Source organism: Bufo bufo, chromosome 9, assembly GCF_905171765.1.
Source record: "Bufo bufo chromosome 9, aBufBuf1.1, whole genome shotgun sequence".
Taxonomy (NCBI): domain Eukaryota; kingdom Metazoa; phylum Chordata; class Amphibia; order Anura; family Bufonidae; genus Bufo; species Bufo bufo.
This window is the reverse complement of record NC_053397.1, coordinates 11,756,112-11,781,760: the sequence shown is the minus strand read 5'-3', so window position 1 is coordinate 11,781,760 and position 25,649 is coordinate 11,756,112. Positions and strand designations below refer to the sequence as shown.

At 49.9% G+C, this 25,649-nt stretch overlaps 1 protein-coding gene across 1 annotated transcript; it reads right to left on the bottom strand.

Moving 5' to 3' along the window:
• Positions 1 to 927: 927 nt before the first annotated feature.
• RBSN (rabenosyn, RAB effector) lies at positions 928 to 18,444 on the bottom strand. The gene is made up of 12 exons (XM_040408366.1): positions 18,312 to 18,444; positions 16,679 to 16,877; positions 16,003 to 16,146; positions 15,606 to 15,706; positions 14,858 to 14,903; positions 14,588 to 14,749; positions 14,165 to 14,409; positions 13,331 to 13,401; positions 12,853 to 12,939; positions 10,805 to 10,907; positions 10,462 to 10,566; positions 928 to 2,659 (listed from the first exon to the last, which is right to left on the bottom strand). Exons 2-12 carry the CDS (start codon positions 16,839 to 16,841, stop codon positions 1,607 to 1,609), a joined length of 2,280 nt encoding a protein of 759 aa, XP_040264300.1. The 5' UTR covers positions 16,842 to 16,877; positions 18,312 to 18,444; the 3' UTR covers positions 928 to 1,606.
• Between the last annotated feature and the right edge of the window lie 7,205 nt (positions 18,445 to 25,649).

The window sequence follows — 25,649 nt, the reverse complement described above, 5'->3', positions numbered from 1 at the left end:
ATAATCCACTGTCAGGAAGCTGCTGGATGAATATAAAGGGCAGGGAATTATGCAGGGACCAAATACGTACAGGTTTGGGCACCGCAGAACGAACGCGTTTAGACGACATGATGCATCTATCTCTCTCCGAAGCCCCGTGTGCAGCACAGTCGTCACGTGACATGGGTGCAGTGGCAGTGGTATACCAGAGGTTTTACTGGATCCGGCAGGGTTCAGCAAAAACGCTTCCATTACTGATAATACAACCGGCTGCATCCGTTATGAACGGAAGTTGTATTATCTTTAACATAGCCAAGACGGATCCGTCATGAACTCCATTGAAATTCGTCGGGGGACCTTTTTCTATTATGTCCCCATTGACTTGCATTGTGGGTCACGACGGATCCGTTTTGCTCCGCGTGCTGCGGTTTTCTCTCCAGTATGAGAACGGAACAGAATGCATCTTGGAGCGCTCCGTTCTGTTCAGTTACGTTTTGTCCCCATTGACAATGAATGGGGACAAAACGGAAGTGTTTTTTCCCGGTAATGAGACCCTATGACAGATCTCAATACCGGAAAATATTAACGTTAGTGTGAAAATAGCCTAAGTCACTGTGTAAATAACATTACTTACCTTGTACTGATCCTAACATCCTATATTATACTCCAGAGCTGCACTCACTTTTCTGCTGGTAGAGTAACTGTGTACAAACATTACTTATCTAATGTGAGTGCAGCTCTGGAGTATAATACAGGATGTAACTCAGGATCAGTACAGGATAAGTAATGTATGTACACAGTGACTCCTACAGCAGAATAGTGAGTGCAGCTCTGGAGTATAATACAGGATGTAACACAGGATCAGTACAGGATAAGTAATGTATGTACACAGTGACTCCACCAGCAGAATAGTGAGTGCAGCTCTGGAGTATAATACAGGATGTAACTCAGGACCAGTACAGGATAAGTAATGTATGTACACAGTGACTGCACCAGCAGAATAGTGAGTGCAGCTCTGGAGTATAATACAGGATGTAGCTCAGGATCAGTACAGGATAAGTAATGTAAATGTTTGTACAGTGACTTCCCTTTTTATGTAGACTTTATATAGAAATGAGGTGTTCAAAAGGTGGACATACCCTTTAAATGTCACAACTCTTTCCTGTAGTTCAGCTTCAGGCTATACCAGACATCATTCATGTTTTCCACCGCCAGCAGCTTCCTGCCGTATAGCATCCTATGTCCTGTAGTGTTATAATCACAGATCATTCATCCACACCTCACATCTCTTCACACCATATTATGGTCCATGTAGCTTTGTTCCTATGGGCAGTCGCTAATTTCCCTACAGATTGATCCACATAATGGGCTCATGAGATTAACAAAAACTCTAAAAGGCTCTTCACATTCAGTGGCGATAAGGTTAGGCAGCATAAGGGTTAATGTTCCAGCCCTCCTACCTCCGTTCCTCTGTGGTATATATATATATATTTACCAGAGATTCACTGCACTGATCCAATAGCGGTTCCGTTGGTCATTTTGAAGCACGCCGATACAACACAGGCTTTGCTGGTAAGAAACTTGTAAAGGAGAACTGGAGGGTGACCCCCGAGCTTTGGGGGGTTGGTCACTTGGTCTGTCCTTTCTGTTTGGACAACGTCTTCTTCAGTTCTCTCAGGTTCTCCGTTAGGAGTTCCACCTCGTCCAGTCGTCCACTGTGCTTGGCGTCAAATATATAGGCCTTGATGTTATCGATCTGTTGTAGAAGCAGATCCTCCTCAATCACCTCCTCCTCGATTGCCCTCAAATCATTCGCCTCCTTGAAGGGATTCCCGGCGCAGGCTCCATCATCCTCTTCAAATGGGTTTTTTGGAACTGGTGGCGTGTAGTCACGATCTGGCGACGATTCAAAGGGATTGGACGAGGCCTGTGTGACCTCATGGGCACCTACTGCTTGCTCTTCTGGATGTTCCTCATCCTCCTCATCAAATGGGTTGTATTCCTTGTTGCCGTTCTGCTGGATCTGGTCTGAAGGGGCCGGTTCAGACTCCTCTTCTTCATCCTCAAAGGGGTTTAAGGTCACAGGTTGGCTGGGGAGAACAGGAGAGATACGTAAGGGGAGGACCGGCCCTGCGTCTGGAGGACTTTGAGGCTGCACAGGGATGAGGTCTTGTCTAGGAAGCTGCAGATCTAGCGCTGCTGTGTTTTTATCCTGCCATCCCGCCAGCTGTCGATGGTCTCGAAAGTCCAGGGAGTGAGCTCGACTGTGCTGGGACAAACCCTTCGTCAGCTCCCTGCTTTCCTCCCTCTTCCTGAGCAAGTCCAGCTGTTCTCTCTGCATGGCCTCCTCCTCTGCTAGCTCTGTGGACATCCTTATGGCCGTCTCCACCTGCTGCTGGTCGTACTCATCCTGCAGTTGCCTCAGATTCTCCTCTAACATATGAACCTCATCCACACGTCCGGCCGCCTGAGCCTGCTGGATGAAGGAAGTAATGTTCTCGATTTGTTGAAGGAGAGGGTCAGAGGTCTCCCGATTTCGAGGTACACCAGATGTTGGCAACCATCCTTCCACTTTCCGAATACGACCTGTCTGCTTCGGCTTTCCGTTCAGTGCGTCAGAGGTGCGGGGAAGGGTGTCCTTTTTCTTCTCATCTCTTCTCCGCTGTACTTCAAGAGCAGCCTGCCAATAAACAGGGTCTTTAATAAACCTTGCAGATTTTTATCAGAAAAGTTTGAGTCCCAGTTTGTGTCAAATATGCAACTTTTTGCCACATTTCTTTTAAAAAAAAGGTTAAAAAATTGGCTCGGAAACGTGCGTCAGAAAACTGGTGCTCATTAGACCTGAAATCTAATCCAGCTCCTGGCTGCAGTAGATTTCAGCTCTGGTTCTTGGATGACCTGAAATGCATCACAACTATTAAAGGGCATCTGTCAGCAGTTTTGTACCTATGACACCGGCTGACCTGTTACATGTGCGCTCGGCAGCTGAAGGCATCTGTGTCGGTCCCATGTTCATATGTGCAATGCTGAGGAAAATTATGTTTTAATATATGCAAATGAGCCTCTAGGAGCAACGGGGGTGTTACCATTACACCTAGAGGCTCTGCCCTCTCTGTAACTGCTGACCCTCTGCACTTTGATTGATAGGACCAATCAGTGTAAATGTGATCACAACTGGTCCTGTCAATCAAAGTGCAGGGGGCGCGGCAGTTGCAGAGAGAGCTGAGCCCTAAGGTGTAATGGTAACGCCCCCATTGCTCCTAGAGGCTCATTTGCATATATTAAAACATCATTTTCCTCAGCAATGCGGGCACATATGGACATGGGACCAACACAGATGCCTTCAGCTGCCAAGCGCACATGTAACAGGTCAGCCAGTGTCATAGGTACAAAACTGCTGACAGATGCCCTTTAATAGTTGTGATGCATTTCAGGTCATCCAAGCACCAGAGCTGAAATCTACTGCAGCCAGGAGCTGGAGTAGATTTCAGGTCTAATGTGCACCAGTTGTCTGACGCACGTTGTTAAGTGTTTTAGGTCTTGCCTGTCTTTTCCCACCCAATTTTATTTTTTTAAGAAATGTGGCAAAAAGTTGCATATTTGACACAAACTGGGACTTAAACTTTTCTGATAAAAATCTTTAAAAAAAAAACAAAACACCAGTCTTAATAAATCTCCTCCTTTAAATTCAGTACTGAACTCTGCTTTCTGTCAATGAATCCTGACTTGGAGGCTCCACAGTGAAAAGTAAGTTCCCTGCTGCTCTGTGCACGAGGCACAGCGCAGGAGGGACAGTGTAACATCCTATTCAATAGATCTCTATTAGGGTGAATAGGAGAGAAGGGATTAAAAGACCCCAGGTTCTGCCCCCTAGGGGCTAATAGTTAATGAATAAAAAGTAAAAAAAAAAAATATAAAGCAGCAAAATATTAAAAGTTTAAATCGCCCCCCTTTCCCAGTTTTACATGAAAAAATATATAAAAAATAAACAAACATACTAGGTATCGCCACGTCCGAAAATGTCTGAACTATTAAAATATAAAAACAGAAAAATGCGATTTGACATTTTTTGTCATCTTGTCCCCTGCAAAAAATTGAATAAGTGATTAAAAAGTCATACCTACCACAAACATGGTAGCAATAAAAACTACAGTTCATTACGCCAAAAAACAAGCCCTCATACAGCTCTGTAAAGTTATGGCTGTTAGAATACGGCAATGCCAAAAAAAAATGGATGTTTTCAAAGGCTTTTATTTATTTAAAAGTTTGGTATCGCCGCAATCGCATTGAGCCACATAATAAGGGCGTCGGGTCATTTTTAGTGCACAGTGAATGACAAAACCACAACCTTGCCAGAATTGTTTTCAATTTTACCCCAAAAAGAATTTTGTTTCCTATTTTCCAATACAAGACATGGTAAATTAAATGGTGAAATAAAAAAAATGTACGGTATCTTGTCTCGCAAAAAATAAACCCTCATATAGCTATGAGAATGGAGAAATAAAAAATAAGTTATGGGTTGTGGTTATTGGAACGTGAGGAGGAAAAATCTAAAAATGTCAAAATGAAAAAATAGGCCTGGTCTCTAAGGGGTTAAAGGGGTTCACGGAATAGGTGATAGGTCTCTGACCGCAGGGGGGTCCCAATGCTGGAACTCACAGTGATCACATGTCTCCCATTCATACATGTCTACTGTCACTCCATGAAGATGCGCTGCACTGGGCCACCTCTGCCGGTCCCATAGGAATGGAGCAGCAGGGTGCATGTGACCGGTGATTGGTGGGGGTCAAATGTTCGGACCCTCAGCAATCAGACTCCTTATCACCTCTCCACAGGATAAATTATAAATGTGACTGTAGGACAATCCCGTTAACCCTTTCACGCATTATCACGTACAAGTACGCGGGGGAATGTGGTGCCTTACCGCATTCCCACGTGCATGTACGTGATGCGATCTGCAGCACGGGCCCGGCTGTTACTGATAGCCAGGCCCCTACTGCATCCGCCGGCATCGCGGTCACGTGCAGGGTTTACAGAGGGAGGGGGCTCCCTCCGACTCCATTGGCCCCCCGCGCTGCGCTGGCAGGGGGCCGATGGTTGCCATGGCAGCCCCGATGCCTTACACAGGCATCAGAGCCTGCCAGCTACGGAAGCCCAGGAGATCCAGCCTGAGTGCTGGGTCTCCTAGGCAACTGTCAGCGTCTTACTGTGTAAGACGCTGACAATTCAATTCAATTGTACAAATGTATTGTACCGAATTGAAACGGGGATCAAACCTTGAAAACGTGAAGTCCCACAGTGGGACAAATATAAAAAGTTTAAAAAATATATATATATATATATTTTTTTTTTTTTATAATCAAAAAATTAGTTTCAAGTAAAAAAATAAAAAATAAAAGCGTCCTTTTCCCAAAATAAAAGTAAAAAAAAAAAAAAAAAAAAAAAAAAGGATAAAATAGGGCAAAAAAGAAAAGTAGACATATTTCGGTATCGTCGCGTCCATATCGACCGGCTCTTTAAAAATACCACATGACCTAACCCCTCAGGTGAACACCGTCAAAAAAATAAAATGAAATTTTTTTTTGTCACCTTACATCACTAAAAGTGCAACAACAAGCGATCAAAAAGGCGTATGCCCCATAATAGTACCAATCTAACCGTCACCTCATCCCGCAAAAAAAAGTGAGCCTCTACCTAAGACAATCGCCAAAAAAATTAAAACACTATGGGCCAGATTTATCATGACTGACCGCTCGCTCCACTTTCACATATGGCTAAAGTCAGTTTTAGCCAAGTCAGATTTATGATCGGCCCTTTAAAGGCTCCATTCACACGACCGTATTTTTTACTCCGCATCCGTTCCGGGTGCGGACCCATTCATTTCAACGGGGCCGCAAAAGATGCGGACAGCACACAATGTGCTGTCCGCATCCGTAGATCCATTCCGCGGTCCCGCAAAAAAGATAGAGCATGTCCTATCCTTGTCCGCAATCGCGGACAAGAATAGGCATTTCTATCATAGGGCCGGCTACATTCACACGGCCGGTATCCGTGTTTTGCGGCTCCGCAATTTGCGGACCGCAAAACACATACGGTCGTGTGAATGTAGCCTAAGACTGTAATAAATGTGGTTTGACGGTAGCAGTTTATCCGTCAGTAAGCAGCTTTACAAAAGTCGCACGTTTTTATGAAAAAGTCGCATGTTCTATTAAAGTCTCATAAGCATGGTCCTCACTGGAGTGAAATTGCGCATTTTTTTGCGACTTTTTAAATAGTCCCAATAGTAAATCTGTCTAGAGATTCATTTACATAAGAAAACACGCCCACTTTCAGAAAACTGGCGAGCATAGTGCAGAGCAGAAAAAAAGTCGCAAATTTGTGCGCAGTTTTAGCGTTTGCGCATTTTTTAGAGACTTTTTCACTCCATTATTCTGACTTGAGCTAATGATAAATCTGGCCCTATGGCTCTCAGACTATGGAGACACTAAAACCATGATTTTTTAGTTTCAAAAATGCTTTTATTGTGTTAAATGTAAAAAAAAATAAATAAAAAAAAGTTTACATATTAGGTATCGCCGCATCTGTAACAACCTGATTTATAAAAATACCACATGACCTAACCCCTCAAAAAAAAAAAAAAAACGGTGTAAAAAAAGCCATTTTTTAAATCACCTTTCATCACAAAAAGCCTAATACCAAGCGACCAAAAACTCATACGCACCCCAAAATCATACCAATCAAACAGTCATCTCATCCTGCAACAAATGAGACCCTACCTAGAACAATCACACAAAAAAAAAAAAAACTATGGCTCTCAGAATATGGAGACACTAAAACATGATTTTTTTTTGTTTCAAAAATATTATGATGTAAAACTTTAAAAAATAAAAAAAGTATACATATTAGGTATCACTGCGTCCGTATCGACCGGCTCTAGGTCACATGACCTAACCCCTCAGGTGAACACCGTCAAAAAAAATAAAAATAAATAGTGTGTCAAAAAAAGCCATTCTTTTTCAAAAATGCTTTATTATGTAAAACACAAACAGCAACAAAAAAAGTTGTCATATTTGGTATTGTCGCGTCCGTAACATCCTGCTCTATAAAAATACCACATAATCTAACCTGTCTGATGAACATTGTAAATAACAAAAAATAAAAACTGTGCCAAAACAGCTATTTTTTGTTACCTTGCCTCACAAAAAGTGTAATATAGAGCAACCAAAAATCATATGTACCCTAAACTAGTACCAACAAAACTGCCACCTTATATCGTAGTTTCCAAAATGGGGTCTTTTTTTGGAGTTTCTGCTCTAGGGGTGCATCAGGGGGTCATCAAATGTGACATGGCAACTGAAAATTATCCCAGTGAAATCTGCCTTCCAACGGGTCCAGACAAAATGAAGGGAGAATAATCTCCTCGTTTAGATGGAATGCCGACACCACCTTCGGCAGGAAGGACTGCACAGGGCGAAGGACCACCTTATCCTGATGGAGGATCAGGAAGGGCGACTGACATGGCAGAGCCGCGAGTTCTGAAACTCTATGGATAGAAATAATTGCAACCAAAAAAGCAACCTTATAAGACAGGAAGCGCAGCAACACCTGCTGCAAAGGCTCAAACGGAGAAGATTGGAGAGCGTTGAGCACTAGATTAAGTTCCCAAGGATCCAATGGAGGACGCATCATGCACCACCCCCTGCAGAAAAGTCTGAACTGCTGAAAGCGAAGCTAAATTTCGTTGAAAAAGAATGGAGAGAGCCGACACTTGCCCTTTAAGTGAGCTGAGAGCCAGCCCTAGGTCCATGCCCGACTGCAGGAAAGCCAAAAGTCGCGGCAAAGAAAAGCGAACGGGAGACAGCTGTCGCCTCTCGCACCAACTAAAGTAGGACTTCCAGGTCCTGTCGTAGATTCTGGAAGACGACGACTTTCTGGCCCGAATCATAGTCTGGACCACTACATCCGAAAACCCACAAGCTTTCAGTACGGCGGCTTCAACAGCCATGCCGTTAAATGTAGCGACCCTAAATTCGGGTGGAAGATTGGCCCCTGCGACAGCAGATCCTCCAGAAGAGAAAGACGCCAAGGTTCGTCAGCGAGAAGGGCGACTAGGGATGCGTGCCACACCCTGCGTGCCCAATCTGGGGCCACGAGAATGACGGGCAGTCCCTCGGACCTCATCTTCCGGAGAAGACCCGTGAATGAGAGGAAGAGGCGGGAACACGTAAGGAAACATGAACCGACTCCACGGGATCACCAGCACGTTGCATGCCAGGGCCATGGGGTCCCTGGACCGCGCGACAAAGTCCTCGACCTTGTTGTTGAAGAGTGAGTCCATGAGATCCACATCCGGCTGACCCCACCTCTCACAGATGTCCCGAAAGACCTGCGGGTGAAGAGCCCACTCGTGAGGAAGTCTGCGATCCAGTTGTTGACGCTGGGTATGTGAACTGCCCAGCTGAGAATCAGCTCCGACTCCATGACTGCCAGGCTCCGGGTGCCGCCCTGGTGATTGATGTACGCCACCGCCGTGGAGTTGCCGGACTGCACCCGCACCGGACAACCCCTCCGGAACGACGGACCCTTCACCAGGATGTCGTCTAAGTAAGGGATTGCCACGATCCCCCTGGCATGGAGCAGGGCCATGACTGCTGCCAGAACCTTCATAAAGACCCTGGGAGCCGTGGCCAGGCCGAACAGGAGGGCTATAAAATGGACCCACTGCGAACCGGAGAAACCTCTGATGCATATGGGCACGTGAAGATAAGTGTCCTTGATGTCTATTGAGGACAGTTTTTTTTTACCTACTAGACCGCCTGTTCTGTGATAAATGGGTGCTTTTACCAACTGTAGCGTCCGAAATTATCTCATCTAGGCGCTTACCAAAAAGTCTGCCGCCGGTAAAGGGAAGGGCCGTCAGGGTCCGCTTTGAAGCATTATCTGCCGCCCAGCAGGAGAGCCATAGGGTACGGCGAATAGCCACCAACAGGGCTGACGCGCGAGCCATAAACCTGGCCGCGTCCAAAAATGCTTCACAAATATATTCACTGGCATGCGAGAGCTGCAGGGCCACATCTGCAAGTTCCCCCGAGGGGACTCCTGAGTCGAGACCCTGACGTAAATTACATGCCCACTCTCCCATACCCTTGCTCATCCATGTAGAGGCAAACACCGGCTGCAGCGCTGTGCCCACTGCTTCAAAGGCAGATTTTGCAAACTCTTCCAGCTTCTTATCTTTGATATCAGAAAAAGAAGCCCCATCCGCCATTAGCAAGGTAGTATGTTTAGCCAAGCGGAAAACTGGCGGGTCCACTATAGGTGGAGCCAACCATTTCTTAGTCAAATCCTCCGGAAAAGAATAAAGGACATTCAAGCGTTTTGGCCACATGAAATATCTATCAGAGAAATTCCACTCCTTGGAGAGAAAGGAATCAAACTCCTGGTGGCAGGGGAAACACTTGTGCGAATGATGCGATGACGGAGCTGGATCCTCAAACTGCAACGTCTCAATAACTGCCGTAATTAAATTGTCCACCATGGAGGACAGTTTGGACGACTGAACCTCCGGTGAGACAACATCCTCATCTGACCCTCTCTCCTCGGAACATGCCTCTTCAACTGAGGACACGTCGGAGTGAGACCCTCTAGTAGGAGGAGAAGAGGCCGAGGAAACGGGAGACACAGACACCGTTTTGTGGGAGGATGTTCTGGCCCGTTTTGTGGGACGGCCGCGATGGGCACGCACCCCATGATCCCCAGACTCGGACCGGTCAGAGAACTGCCTTGCCGACAAACGCCCCAATAGCTTTGTTGGTAATAGAGACATCCTGCACCACCCTAGACAGGGAACGCGCCCATTCCGGTTCTTCCGTAGCTTGGGCAGCGGGAAGCAACGGTTCCGGAGCAGAGCCACTTGATTGCGGCGCAGCACACGCAAAGTAGAGGGAGTCTGACTGAGGGGATGGAAATTTTGCGTGACAAGACGCACAGGCAAAAATTACGTACCAAAGGGACCGCCTGCTTCTGGACCTGGGTTCAGACATAATGGCACCCCTGGCACCCCAATAAGGAAAAAGGGAAGGTTAGGCCCTGTAAGAAGGGACAAACTACCCTCACCCAGCTTGTGTCCCTCCAATCAGCGTCCCGCCAGGTGCTTAAAATCCCGGAAGTGGGCGGAGCCTACTCTCCCTCTGCTCTTGGCTTGGAGCGGGGCGAACACAAGCCCCGCCCCCCAAATGCCGCCGGCTCTCAGCACCCGCCCATCATCTCTGCTAAAATAAAAATGAAATATTTTGACTCAATTTTGCCACTGTCATGAAGTACAATATGTGACGAGAAAACAATCTCACAATGGTTTGGATAAGTAAAAGCGTTTTAAAAAGTTATTACCACATAAAGTGACACATGATTTGCAAAATTAGGCTGCGTCCTAAAGGTGAAAAATGGCTGTGTCCTGAAGGGGTTAAAGACGTATAACCTCACCTGTCGTTCCCGTTGTAGTTTCTGCTCGTTCTCCTGCTTGCGTTTTTCCTTTAACTCTTCATACTTCTCATTCGTTGGCAGTGACATTAATCCTAGCAGTTTCTCCTGAGGATATAAAACAGTTAAAAAGGTCACACAAAAAAAATCCCTGGAGTCAGACTGGTTGATGGGGATCTTCTGAAATTGGGGTAATCATGTCGTAATTCTTGTGTTTGTAGTGTGACTTTTACCCCAATAGGGACATATTGAGCTTCCTAATCGTTAGGTATTTGATGTAAACATACAGCCACAGCCAATCTGATCATCAGACATGTCTTCCATTCCTGATGTAAAGGTCATTTACCTGCACGAATAACGTCGCCGAGTATCTGATCATCTTCTGCAGCTGTAGATTTTTGGGGTGAGGTTTGGATTCTTCATTCAGTCCCAGGGTTAGTATTTTCTTACTGTGACGAATACAAAAAAAAAAAAAAGAATTATAAATTATAGTCATTGCATCAAATAATTCAGGTAAGAATGCTGAGGCTTTGAAAGAGTTAACTATTTAAAGGGTGTTTTCCAGGTACCTGTAAAGAAACCTATACTTACCTGGTCCCCACTGCTCTGTTCCGTCTCCGTGGCCCCTGGACCAACAATCACATGACCCAGCGGCGATATGCTGCTTGTGGACATGTCCAGTGTAGACAGCCCACGGCCCACCAAGGGAGAACGAAGCTGCGGGGAGCAGGGAGGTATAGACTTCACTGGTACCGCAGGGTGGATTTAAAGAAAAAATCCTGGACAACCTCTTTAAGACTAAGGGGGTCATTTACTAGCAGAAGTTTGCCTATCTTTGGCATATTTCTGGCACAGATTGCGTTGCAATGGTTATTTGCGTTGCAATCTGCGACTTTTACCTGTTCACATCAGATCTAAACAAAGGGGGGCGTGGCGAGAGCGGGGAAGGGGACGAGCCGGCAGGTCCATCTTATTTATCATTTTCTACGTGTAGGAAAAGGTCTACATTTAAGGGTACTTTTCACACTAGCGTTATTCTTTTCCGGCATTGAGTTCCATCAGAACTGCCTGCTGGAATCCTCTCCCGCAAGTGTGAAAGTACCTTAAGCTAGCAAGGACGGGCGACGCCTCTTCATACGGCGGATCCACCGCCAGCGCACACGGCGTCTAAAACACCAGTCTTGATAAATTACATCCTAAATGTTTTATGTTTTTTTCCCCTTATTTGCTACAAATAATTTGCATTAGGATTTCACTCCTTCCTAGGGCAACACAGGAATAGAAAAACATGGCTGCTTTTTTCCAACAAAAAAAGCGCCCCTCCTGCCCGGGGGCTGTGTCTGGTATTGCAGCTTGACTCCATTGAAGTGAATAGGACTGAGCTGCAATACCACACACAACCTGTGGACAAGTGTGGTGCTATTTTTCAGAAGAAGCAGCTGTGTTTTGCTAATCTTTAAGACTCCTTTATTGTAATGTTACATTCTATAGTATGAGAATTCTATAGTATTCTATAGTATGAGAATGTAAATGGCTTTAAAAGGGAGACGCCATCAATGTTTGATCGGTGGGGACCCCCAGTGATTGGTAGAATGAAGTTGTCCCCATTACTGCTCACACAGGGGCACAGCAGCATGGCCATAGGGTCACTTGAACCTGGTCCCACTTACTTCAATGTGACGGAGCTGTGGTACCAGTGACGGCACTTGGGTTTCTTAATTCTGCCGATTTGTGGATGTTCAGAGGTCAATCCACCCCCCCCACTCCCCCCAAAGAAATAAACACTGATGGTCATCAATATTTAAGTCTTGTTTGGGAAAACCCCTTTAAAAGGTCACAACTATGTATTCACATGTGTGGGGTTGATGCCATTTAGGCTGAGTTCACATCACCAATCAGCCTTTCCGTTCTCCTGCTCCGTTTAGGAGCAGGAGAACGTAAAGGATGGAAAAGGCACATAACTGACGCCAAACTGAGCCCTTAGGACCCCATAGACTATAATGGGGTCCGTTATGTTTCCGCTCAGAAGATGATTTTGAAGCGGAGACAAAAGTTGTGCGCGCAGGACTTGTCTCAGATTTAAAATCATCTTCTGAGCGGAAACATAACGGACCCGATTATAGTCTATGGGGTCCTAAGGGCTAAGTTTGACTCAGTTTGGCGTCAGTTATGTGCCTTTTCTGTCCTTTACGTTCTCCTGCATCTAAACGGAGCAGGAGAACGGAAAGGCTGAACGGTGATGTGAACGAAGCCCTATAAAAAGACGCGACAAAAACAGAACAGGATTGAGGTGCAACTGGCGACATGAACATTAATGAATGAAACTAGATATTTATGCCTCTCGTACACAGCCCCCTCCTTACAGGCCCCTTCAGCAGTGCCCCCACGTCTCACCTTAAAGCATCTATTAACTCATAGAGTTTCTGCACCTCGATTCTCAGGTTGTTGGCATGGCCCAAATTGTAGGTTGTCTCGCCAGCGCTGCGGATTCAAATAAAACACAAAACATTTTGCAGACTGTTTGTCAGATAATTACCCCTTGTCACGGGTGCACAATATGAGGGAGAGCAGGAGAGATGCGGCCGGCCCCCGCTCCCACCCACATAGACTTTCACAGATTAGTTTACATTCAGCAGACTTTGATTTGGAATATAACAGATATTAGAGAACGCCATGCTCCGGGGTCCGGGCACACGGCTGAGGCAACCAGAGGCCATAAAAAGACACATAAATGGGAATATGGGGGGAAAAAAAGGATTTTCTGGGGTCCGAATGGCTGAATCCCTGCTAATCACGTTTTTATTACATCCCATGGACACATCAGGAAATCATGTCACCTCTAAGGAGAGACAGAGATATAATGAACACGTACTTTATAGACTGCGCCATCCTGATGTATTCAGGGGCCTTTTCATCCACCCTCTCCATACAGGCCCGGAGTCTCTGTAATAAAAAGTCAAAGTGTCATCTTCCTGTACCCCAAATGTTACTATCCTGTACCCCAAGTGTCAGTGTCATTATCCTGTACCCAGAGTGTCAGTGTCATTATCCTGTACCCCGAGTGTCAGTGTCATTATCCTGTACCCCGAGTGTCAGTGTCATTATCCAGTACCCCAAGTGTCAGTGTGTCATTATCCTTTACCCCAAGTGTCAGTGTCATTATCCTATACCCAGAGTGTCAGTGTCATTATCCTGTACCCCAAGTGTCAGTGTCATTATCCTGTACCCCAAGTGTCAGTGTCATTATCCTGTACCCCAAGTGTCAGTGTCATTATCCTGTACCCCAAGTGTCAGTGTGTCATTATCCTGTACCCCGAGTGTCAGTGTGTCATTATCCTGTACCCCGAGTGTCAGTGTCATTATCCTGTACCCCAAGTGTCAGTGTCATTATCCTGTACCCCAAGTGTCAGTGTCATTATCCTGTACCCCAAGTGTCAGCGTCATTATCCTGTACCCCGAGTGTCAGTGTCATTATCCTGTACCCCGAGTGTCAGTGTCATTATCCTGTACCCCAAGTGTCAGTGTCATTATCCTGTACCCCAAGTGTCAGTGTCATTATCCTGTACCCCAAGTGTCAGTGTCCTTATCCTGTACCCCAAGTGTCATTGTATCAGATCTTAAAGCACCATAAAGCCCATAACTAGAAAACACTTGGGTGATGCACATTTTCTTTGCTCCCCTGCCCATCTGACACATGCAGATTTACCTGGTAGATCTTGACGATTTCTGGTGTGTGCTCTTTCTCATCCATTTGCATTTCCCTCTTTAGTAGTGTGTCCTTACAGTGCTGGCAGCAGCGGATCTTATCATCATCCTTCTCCTCCAGGACGGAGCTGACACTGCTGAGGCTGCTGATGCTGCCCCGACGGGAGGTCTGAGCGCTAGTGTTGGGGGATAAGTTAGGACTGCCGTGGGCAGAGATGGAGTGTTTGCTGGCGCTGGTCAATTTATCTGTCAAGGCAAAAGCAAGAGACAGAACTAAAGTTTTACTGAGACTGTAAATTCTTCTATCACAGTCACAAGCGGTAAAAATGTGAAAATATAGACTAATTCTGGAAGAACATCAACACACGGAGCCTGAAGGCGGCTGGCGGACACAGACGACGGACAAAATTATCTCATATCTCACTGGCAAATGGAATGGTGATAAGCTCTGTGCATCTCTTGCACATAATGGACCCACAAAGCCGGCAATGGTGGCGCCTGTTGCGGATGGTGAATTTGTTCCCGCAGTCTGGACAGAAGGGCACATCTTGGTCGCTGACCCACGGCACCACAGACCTCTCTATTACTGGGAGAGAAGCAACACACAAGTTAAAGGGGTTGTCAGGCAAAAAAACATCAACATTAGTCATCGGAATATCCCTTTACCCCAGTCCTTAGAGGAGCAGAGCCGTACCTCTGATCCTGGCAGACTCCGTATTAGTGCGATCAAACGATGTTAGCTGGAGACAAACAGACAGGGAGCGTTAATGACTGAATGCTGACTCTGCTGCTAAGTTCTATTTATGATCTTATATACGTTAGATGAATTTTTATTCCTTTTATTTATTTACTCATTCCCATATAATACAGACAGACAGGAAGCAAAAATTAAAGAGGCCATTTCCAGGCATTTCCTGCACGTAGGAAGGAAGCAGGAAGTAGAGAGCACCAGGGACCGGGGCAGTGTCTGAACAGCAGAGGTGGAGTATCAGTCCTCTTAATAACATTGATGTATCTTCTGATAGTCCATGAGCCAGAAACGCTGGCGCTGATTTGCCCTATAATTCACGCCAACTTCGTGCAGAAGTTATAGTAAATCCGTTAGACTGTGGTTGGTCACGCCCTCCTTCTAAGCGGCACCCACTTTTTAAAAAGAGACGAGAGCTGCGTATTTTTGCATAAATGATGCTTGCACAAAAATCTGCGACTTTATGATGACAGAAAGGGCCGTGTCTGCAAGATCAGACTACACAGTTGGTTGTCTGTTACCATGGAGACACACAGGTCTGTTTAGGCGCTGTAGACACAAAACGCTTGGAAATTTTTAAGAGGAACTTATCATAAAGCGGCTTCATTTCTCATCGGAGAGACATTAAGGCAATAAAAAATAAATAAAAATAGTAGCGAAGGTGAACTTCGGCGCTAACCCAGATGAAACGCACCTTTTCTAGGCGTATGATTAGCTTGTTGACTTCCACTACGTAGTGATCGATTCTAGCAGCTCGGTGCCTCTTAAAGTCAGACAGGTGACTCCGCATTGCCCCTGAGAAAAGGCCAAAGGAAACGTTTAAAGAAGTCAATCCCCCAAAATCGCAGGAGAGGGGATGCAAGCAAGCAATATGGCGAGATACCATGACCCTTTATGTACAGAGAACCAGCCTGTGACACAGCACTGCCACCGAGGCTGGAATCAGGATGGGGGTGCACATTTAAAAGATACACCCCCATCCTGCCCCTGCTCCTTTGTGCTGTGTCCAGTGTACTCCAGTCTGCAGACGTAGAGTCTGGATTGCCTCCTCTTTGAGTTCCAGCCACGAGGACCCCTTTAAATGAACTCACCAATTTCCTGTGGGTCCCACATACACGGGTCCACTCCTCCATAGCTGAATGCCTCATAGCGATCCTGGGATCCACCTTCGGCCCGCTCGCCTCCATCCTTCTTCAGCAGTTTGTTCTTTGCTTTCTTAGCAATTTGCACCAGATCTTAAAGAGCAGAAGAGAATACCATCAGACAGAGCCATGAGTCACGATACAAGATTAGGGAGGGTCCTGCCTATCAGGTCATATGGAAGCCCCAGAGGCGCCGCTACAAAGAGTGGAGGACTCTAGAGGACCATGTATTGAATGAATTCAACCCATGCCATGTAATACCACATTTCTCCTGTAGGGGCTGCTGCAGGAGAAACGAGCACTCCCCCAGAGGTCCCTAGTGGACAGGATCTTTGGGTTGGTCTATGGCAGGGCTGGCCAACCTGCGGCTCCCCAGCTGTTGTAAAACTACAACTCCCACCATGCCCTGCTGTAGGCCGATAGCTGTAGGCAGACTGGGCATGCTGGGAGTTGTAGTTTTGCAACAGCTGGAGAGCCGCAGGTTGACCATCCCTGGTCTATGGCTTGTGTTCAGTTCTACTGAATGGTACTGAGCTGCAATACCAGGTGCAACCTGTGGAAAGATGTGGCGCTGTTTGTAAAAGAAAGCAGCAGAGTTTTTCTATACCGGGGACGTAACACTCACTTTTGAGCTGCCCTTTGACCTCACGGTCTTCAGTGGAGTGCTCCTCCTCGTAGTGGCACTGCAGCTGGTAAAAGGACTGCAGATCCTTCAGGCACAACGGGCACAGGAACCCTTCACGCACTTCACCCTGTTCATCAAACGGGGCATTGTAGTGCGCCGCCATGAGTGTCCCGGGCGCACCCCACCTCTTCAGACGCACCTGCGGAGGCAGAAGGTAAAGTCCTGTCACTGTACAGAGCTATGGGGTCCGGGGGCTGATTTATGGGGTCACCATATCGGTCCTGTTTGGGCACTGCTGGGACTGGCAGGGGTGCTGCAGAGGGGTGTACTATACGGGTGCCCGCTGAGATGAACGCTGCCAGGCTGTAAGTATAAATAATCAATGTCGGGGAGCCCCGCCAAGGAGCACTGATCGGAGGGGGGGGGGGGGGGGGCAGTCACCTCACTTACAGGGGGACAGGGCACATCTGTCTATCCAGAGGGGTCAGTGACACACAAGCTGGGCGACAGTCAGTACAGTTCTCATCAGACCCAGTGCCCCCCAAAAATGGGGTGACCCCAAATATGCCGAGAGTCACACAGCTGTCTCTCTCTATACACCCTCAGTCTCTCCTGTCACACAGCTGTCTCTCTCTATACACCCTCAGTCTCCCCTGTCACACAGCTGTCTCTCTCTATACACCCTCAGTCTCCCCTGTCACACAGCTGTCTCTCTCTATACACCCTCAGTCTCCCCTGTCACACAGCTGTCTCTCTCTATACACCCTCAGTCTCCCCTGTCACACAGCTGTCTCTCTCTATACACCCTCAGTCTCTCCAGTCACACAGCTGTCTCTCTCTATACACCCTCAGTCTCTCCTGTCACACAGCTGTCTCTCTCTATACACCCTCAGTCTCTCCAGTCACACAGCTGTCTCTCTCTATACACCCTCAGTCTCTCCTGTCACACAGCTGTCTCTCCATACACCCTCAGTCTCTCCATACACACAGCTGTCTCTCCATACACCCTCAGTCTCTCCTGTCACACAGCTGTCTCTCTCTATACACCCTCAGTCTCTCCAGTCACACAGCTGTCTCTCTCTATACACCCTCAGTCTCTCCTGTCACACAGCTGTCTCTCCATACACCCTCAGTCTCTCCATACACACAGCTGTCTCTCCATACACCCTCAGTCTCTCCATACACACAGCTGTCTCTCCATACACCCTCAGTCTCTCCATACACACAGCTGTCTCTCTATACACCCTCAGTCTCTCCTGTCACACAGCTGTCTCTCCATACACCCTCAGTCTCTCCATACACACAGCTGTCTCTCCATACACCCTCAGTCTCTCCTGTCACACAGCTGTCTCTCTCTATACACCCTCAGTCTCCCCTGTCACACAGCTGTCTCTCTCTATACACCCTCAGTCTCTCCAGTCACACAGCTGTCTCTCTCTATACACCCTCAGTCTCTCCTGTCACACAGCTGTCTCTCCATACACCCTCAGTCTCTCCATACACACAGCTGTCTCTCCATACACCCTCAGTCTCTCCAGTCACACGGCTGTCTCACCATACGCTGTACACTCTCGGTATCCGTCTCTCCTGCCGTTGAGCTGTGCCCTCATTCTCCGTATCATCCCTTTCTTACCCCCGGTTATCGGTGTCCCTCCCTTTTCCTCCGCCGGACGCCATAGCTGTCACTCGACGTTCGACCTTAGGTCGCCTGACAGAGAAAGTAGAGTGCCGAGCAATCCATTGTCAGGCCTGGCAGAAGAGGGCGGCCCCAGATGTCAGCTCCGTCACGTGACAGGAAGAAGCTGATTACAGTAATGTTACTAGTGGTATTATCACTATTATTAGTATTAATACCGTTATTTATATTATTATTATTATCATCATCATCATCATCACTATTATTAGTATTGATACTGTTATTGCTACTATTATCAGTATTATTAGTATTAATACTACTATTATTATTATTATTATTATTATTATTATTACTTGTATTATCATGTTTACTTTGATAGTTGCTGCTGAGCAGTTATTGTTAATATATTTGTTAATATCAGTGTCATATACACATACACAATTGTATCCCATTATTCTGAGTACTTTTGCAGTCGGCAGCTCGTAGCTCATGAAGGAGGTCACGTGTGGTGAGCTGGCTCGGTGGGTATATAAGGTGTGGTGAGCTGGCTCGGTAGGTATATAAGATGTGGTGAGCTGGCTCGGTAGGTATATAAGATGTGGTGAGCTGGCTCGGTAGGTATATAAGGTGCGGTGAGCTGGCTCGGTGGGTATATAAGGTGTGGTGAGCTGGCTTGGTGGGCATATAAGGTGTGGTGAGCTGGCTCGGTGGGTATATAAGGTGTAGTGAGCTGGCTCGGTGGGTATAAGCTGCGGTGAGCTGGCTCGGTGGGTATAAGGTGTGGTGAGCTGGCTCGGTGGGCATATAAGGTATGGTGAGCTGGCTCGGTAGGTATATAAGGTGTGGTGAGCTGGCTCGGTGGGTATATAAGATGTGGTGAGCTGGCTCGGTGGGTATATAAGGTGTGGTGAACTGGCTCGGTGGGTATATAAGGTGTGGTGAGCTGGCTCGGTGGGTATATAAGGTGTAGTGAGCTGGCTCGGTGGTTATATAAGGTGTGGTGAACTGGCTCGGTGGGTATATAAGGTGTGGTGAGCTGGCTCGGTGGGTATATAAGGTGTAGTGAGCTGGCTCGGTGGTTATATAAGGTGTGGTGAACTGGCTCGGTGGGTATATAAGGTGTGGTGAACTGGCTCGGTGGGTATATAAGGTGTGGTGAGCTGGCTCGGTGGGTATATAAGGTGTGGTGAGCTGGCTCAGTGGGTATATAAGGTGTGAACGTAAGCTATGAAGTTGCGTGAGGGCGGAGGACACCCTACAGGGGAGCAGCTCACCCCAAAATGACCCAGGGGCACCAGACGTGAGTCTAACACAACAGTGCAGAGAACCTACTGCGTCTGGGGCTCCGGACCAGACGGACGGTAATGGCTAAATACTATGCTCCGTAAGGACCTCCTGACGTCACTGCATCAGGTGGCACTCCAAGATCACGTGGATCGGAAATAGGAGAGCCGCGCTCTTTTTCACATGTATCATGGCGCTCGCTAGGGTCAGCAGCGCGGGGAGTGAACTAAAAAACTCCTGCAGCGTTGTAGAAGTGCGCAGAGCCTACTGATTAAGTAACTTATTTGGTACTGAAACTGTTGGGGATGTGCTGTGAGGGATTTTACACCGGGGGGAGCAGCTGCATGGATGCTGAGGGAGGGGGTATCTTGTATGGGGGGGCAGCTGCGTGGATGCTGAGGGAGGGGGTATCTTGTATGGGGGGCAGCTGCATGGATGCTGAGGGAGGGGGTATCTTGTATGGGGGGGGGACAGCTGCGTGGATGCTGAGGGAGGGGGTATCTTATATGGGGGGCAGCTGCGTGGATGCTGAGGGAGGGGGTATCTTATATGGGGGGCAGCTGCGTGGATGCTGAGGGAGGGGGTATCTTGTATGGGGGGGGGCAGCTGCGTGGATGCTGAGGGAGGGGGTATCTTGTATGGGGGCAGCTGCGTGGATGCTGAGGGAGGGGGTATCTTGTATGGGGGGGCAGCTGCGTGGATGCTGAGGGAGGGGGTATCTTGTATGGGGGGCAGCTGTGTGGATGCTGAGGGAGGGGGTATCTTGTATGGGGGGCAGCTGTGTGGATGCTGAGGGAGGGGGTATCTTGTATGGGGGGCAGCTGTGTGGATGCTGAGGGAGGGGGTATCTTGTATGGGGGGCAGCTGTGTGGATGCTGAGGGAGGGGGTATCTTGTATGGGGGGCAGCTGTGTGGATGCTGAGGGAGGGGGTATCTTGTATGGGGGGCAGCTGTGTGGATGCTGAGGGAGGGGGTATCTTGTATGGGGGGCAGCTGCGTGGATGCTGAGGGAGGGGGTATCTTGTATGGGGGGCAGCTGCGTGGATGCTGAGGGAGGGGGTATCTTGTATGGGGGGCAGCTGAGGGAGGGGGTATCTTGTATGGGGGGCAGCTGCGTGGATGCTGAGGGAGGGGGTATCTTATATGGGGGGCAGCTGCGTGGATGCTGAGGGAGGGGGTATCTTGTATGGGGGGCAGCTGCGTGGATGCTGAGGGAGGGGCCATCTTGTATGGGGGGCAGCTGCGTGGATGCTGAGGGAGGGGGTATCTTGTATGGGGGGCAGCTGCGTGGATGCTGAGGGAGGGGGTATCTTGTATGGGGGGCAGCTGTGTGGATGCTGAGGGAGGGGGTATCTTGTATGGGGGACAGCTGCGTGGATGCTGAGGGAGGGGGTATCTTGTATGGGTGGATGTTGAGGGAGGGGGTATCTTGTATGGGGGGCAGCTGCGTGGATGCTGAGGGAGGGGGTATCTTGTATGGTGGGGACAGCTGCGTGGATGCTGAGGGAGGGGGTATCTTGTATGGGGGGGCAGCTGCGTGGATGCTGAGGGAGGGGGTATCTTGTATGGGGGGCAGCTGCATGGATGCTGAGGGAGGGGGTATCTTGTATGGGGGGGATGCTGAGGGAGGGGGTATCTTGTATGGGGGGGGGGGACAGCTGCGTGGATGCTGAGGGAGGGGGTATCTTGTATGGGGGGGGCAGCTGCGTGGATGCTGAGGGAGGGGGTATCTTGTATGGGGGGGATGCTGAGGGAGGGGGTATCTTGTATGGGGGGGGGACAGCTGCGTGGATGCTGAGGGAGGGGGTATCTTGTATGGGGGGGGCAGCTGCGTGGATGCTGAGGGAGGGGGTATCTTGTATGGGGGGGATGCTGAGGGAGGGGGTATCTTGTATGGGGGGGGCAGCTGCGTGGATGCTGAGGGAGGGGGTATCTTGTATGGGGGGGGCAGCTGCGTGGATGCTGAGGGAGGGGGTATCTTGTATGGGGGGGGCAGCTGCGTGGATGCTGAGGGAGGGGGTATCTTGTATGGGGGGGGCAGCTGTGTGGATGCTGAGGGAGGGGGTATCTTGTATGGGGGCAGCTGTGTGGATGCTGAGGGAGGGGGTATCTTGTATGGGGGGCAGCTGTGTGGATGCTGAGGGAGGGGGTATCTTGTATGGGGGGGGGACAGCTGCGTGGATGCTGAGGGAGGGGGTATCTTGTATGGGGGGCAGCTGCGTGGATGCTGAGGGAGGGGGTATCTTGTATGGGGGGCAGCTGCGTGGATGCTGAGGGAGGGGGTATCTTGTATGGGGGGCAGCTGCGTGGATGCTGAGGGAGGGGGTATCTTATATGGGGGGCAGCTGCGTGGATGCTGAGGGAGGGGGTATCTTGTATGGGGGGGCAGCTGCGTGGATGCTGAGGGAGGGGGTATCTTGTATGGGGGGCAGCTGCGTGGATGCTGAGGGAGGGGCCATCTTGTATGGGGGGCAGCTGCGTGGATGCTGAGGGAGGGGGTATCTTGTATGGGGGGCAGCTGCGTGGATGCTGAGGGAGGGGGTATCTTGTATGGGGGGCAGCTGCGTGGATGCTGAGGGAGGGGGTATCTTGTATGGGGGGCAGCTGCGTGGATGCTGAGGGAGGGGGTATCTTGTATGGGGGGCAGCTGTGTGGATGCTGAGGGAGGGGGTATCTTGTATGGGGGGCAGCTGCGTGGATGCTGAGGGAGGGGGTATCTTGTATGGGGGGCAGCTGCGTGGATGCTGAGGGAGGGGGTATCTTGTATGGGGGGATGTTGAGGGAGGGGGTATCTTGTATGGGGGGGGACAGCTGCGTGGATGCTGAGGGAGGGGGTATCTTGTATGGGGGGCAGCTGCGTGGATGCTGAGGGAGGGGGTATCTTGTATGGGGGGCAGCTGTGTGGATGCTGAGGGAGGGGGTATCTTGTATGGGGGGCAGCTGTGTGGATGCTGAGGGAGGGGGTATCTTGTATGGGGGGCAGCTGTGTGGATGCTGAGGGAGGGGGTATCTTGTATGGGGGGCAGCTGTGTGGATGCTGAGGGAGGGGGTATCTTGTATGGGGGGCAGCTGCGTGGATGCTGAGGGAGGGGGTATCTTGTATGGGGGGATGTTGAGGGAGGGGGTATCTTGTATTAGGGGGCAGCTGCGTGGATGCTGAGGGAGGGGGTATCTTGTATGGGGGGCAGCTGCGTGGATGCTGAGGGAGGGGGTATCTTGTATGGGGGGCAGCTGCGTGGATGCTGAGGGAGGGGGTATCTTGTATGGGGGGCAGCTGTGTGGATGCTGAGGGAGGGGGTATCTTGTATGGGGGGCAGCTGTGTGGATGCTGAGGGAGGGGGTATCTTGTATGGGGGGCAGCTGCGTGGATGCTGAGGGAGGGGGTATCTTGTATGGGGGGATGTTGAGGGAGGGGGTATCTTGTATGGGGGGGGACAGCTGCGTGGATGCTGAGGGAGGGGGTATCTTGTATGGGGGGATGTTGAGGGAGGGGGTATCTTGTATGGGGGGGGGCAGCTGTGTGGATGCTGAGGGAGGGGGTATCTTGTATGGGGGCAGCTGCGTGGATGCTGAGGGAGGGGGTATCTTGTATGGGGGGCAGCTGCATGGATGCTGAGGGAGGGGGTATCTTGTATGGGGGCAGCTGCGTGGATGCTGAGGGAGGGGGTATCTTGTATGGGGGCAGCTGCGTGGATGCTGAGGGAGGGGGTATCTTGCGTGGATGCTGAGGGAGGGGGTATCTTGTATGGGGGGCAGCTGTGTGGATGCTGAGGGAGGGGGTATCTTGTATGGGGGGCAGCTGCATGGATGCTGAGGGAGGGGGTATCTTGTATGGGGGACAGCTGCGTGGATGCTGAGGGAGGGGGTATCTTGTATGGGGGGGACAGCTGCGTGGATGCTGAGGGAGGGGGTATCTTGTATGGGGGGCAGCTGCGTGGATGCTGAGGGAGGGGGTATCTTGTATGGGGGGGGACAGCTGCGTGGATGCTGAGGGAGGGGGTATCTTGTATGGGGGGGGACAGCTGCGTGGATGCTGAGGGAGGGGGTATCTTGTATGGGGGGGGACAGCTGCGTGGATGCTGAGGGAGGGGGTATCTTGTATGGGGGGCAGCTGCGTGGATGCTGAGGGAGGGGGTATCTTATATGGGGGGCAGCTGCGTGGATGCTGAGGGAGGGGGTATCTTATATGGGGGGCAGCTGCGTGGATGCTGAGGGAGGGGGTATCTTGTATGGGGGGCAGCTGCGTGGATTCTGAGGGAGGGGGTATCTTGTATGGGGGGCAGCTGCATGGATGCTGAGGGAGGGGGTATCTTGTATGGGGAGCAGCTGCGTGGATGCTGAGGGAGGGGGTATCTTGTATGGGGGGCAGCTGCGTGGATGCTGAGGGAGGGGGTATCTTGTATGGGGGGCAGCTGCGTGGATGCTGAGGGAGGGGGTATCTTGTATGGGGGGATGTTGAGGGAGGGGCTATCTTGTATTAGGGGGCAGCTGCGTGGATGCTGAGGGAGGGGGTATCTTGTATGGGGGCAGCTGCGTGGATGCTGAGGGAGGGGGTATCTTGTATGGGGGGCAGCTGTGTGGATGCTGAGGGAGGGGGTATCTTGTATGGGGGGATGTTGAGGGAGGGGGTATCTTGTATGGGGGGATGTTGAGGGAGGGGGTATCTTGTATGGGGGGGCAGCTGCGTGGATGCTGAGGGAGGGGGTATCTTGTATGGGGGGATGTTGAGGGAGGGGGTATCTTGTATTAGGGGGCAGCTGCGTGGATGCTGAGGGAGGGGGTATCTTGTATGGGGGCAGCTGCGTGGATGCTGAGGGAGGGGGTATCTTGTATGGGGGGCAGCTGTGTGGATGCTGAGGGAGGGGGTATCTTGTATGGGGGGATGTTGAGGGAGGGGGTATCTTGTATGGGGGGATGTTGAGGGAGGGGGTATCTTGTATGGGGGGGCAGCTGCGTGGATGCTGAGGGAGGGGGTATCTTGTATGGGGGGATGTTGAGGGAGGGGGTATCTTGTATTAGGGGGCAGCTGCGTGGATGCTGAGGGAGGGGGTATCTTGTATGGGGGCAGCTGCGTGGATGCTGAGGGAGGGGGTATCTTGTATGGGGGCAGCTGCGTGGATGCTGAGGGAGGGGGTATCTTGTATGGGGGGCAGCTGTGTGGATGCTGAGGGAGGGGGTATCTTGTATGGGGGGATGTTGAGGGAGGGGGTATCTTGTATGGGGGGATGTTGAGGGAGGGGGTATCTTGTATGGGGGGATGTTGAGGGAGGGGGTATCTTGTATTAGGGGGCAGCTGCGTGGATGCTGAGGGAGGGGGTATCTTGTATGGGGGCAGCTGCGTGGATGCTGAGGGAGGGGGTATCTTGTATGGGGGGCAGCTGTGTGGATGCTGAGGGAGGGGGTATCTTGTATGGGGGGATGTTGAGGGAGGGGGTATCTTGTATGGGGGGATGTTGAGGGAGGGGGTATCTTGTATGGGGGGGCAGCTGCGTGGATGCTGAGGGAGGGGGTATCTTGTATGGGGGGGCAGCTGCGTGGATGCTGAGGGAGGGGGTATCTTGTATGGGGGGGCAGCTGTGTGGATGCTGAGGGAGGGGGTATCTGGTTGTATGTGAAGGGGGACAGCAGTGTGTGGGATTGTATGTTGTTGGTAGTGTGTGTAAAGGCTGTATTACAGAGGCAGATTTTCCAGGCACTAAGGAAGGAATCGCCTGCTTGCTGAGGAGACCACTGCTATTACATGCAGCGATCGTTATACCATCGCTTGTCTCAATGCTGTACAGTTATTTGTAAGCGGCAGACTGTAATTAGCACAATCTGCCTTTTGCTTGCTCATCGGCGGTATTAGGCCTCATGCACACAACCGTCCATTTTTTCTTGGGGACGGATCCGTTTGGCGTTGACACAATATGGTGCATTTGCAAACGGATCCGTCCCCCATTGACTTTCAATGTAAAGTCAGGGTATATTTTAACTTGAAGCGTCCCCATCACCATGTGAACGCCTCTGTTAGAATATAACATCGGATTTGAGTTAGATCGTGATAACTCA

Bases quoted from the DNA above. Each gene is read 5' to 3' on its own strand.
- RBSN (XM_040408366.1), bottom strand. From the start codon at position 16,841: ATGGCGGCGCACTACAATGCCCCGTTTGATGAACAGGGTGAAGTGCGT. The intron at 10,908-12,852 runs GTGAGACGTGGG...TATTCGTCACAG, and splicing joins GAGTTAATAGATGCTTTAAG to TAAGAAAATACTAACCCTGG. The intron at 10,567-10,804 runs GTAAATGACCTT...TTATATCCTCAG, and splicing joins CGGCGACGTTATTCGTGCAG to GAGAAACTGCTAGGATTAAT.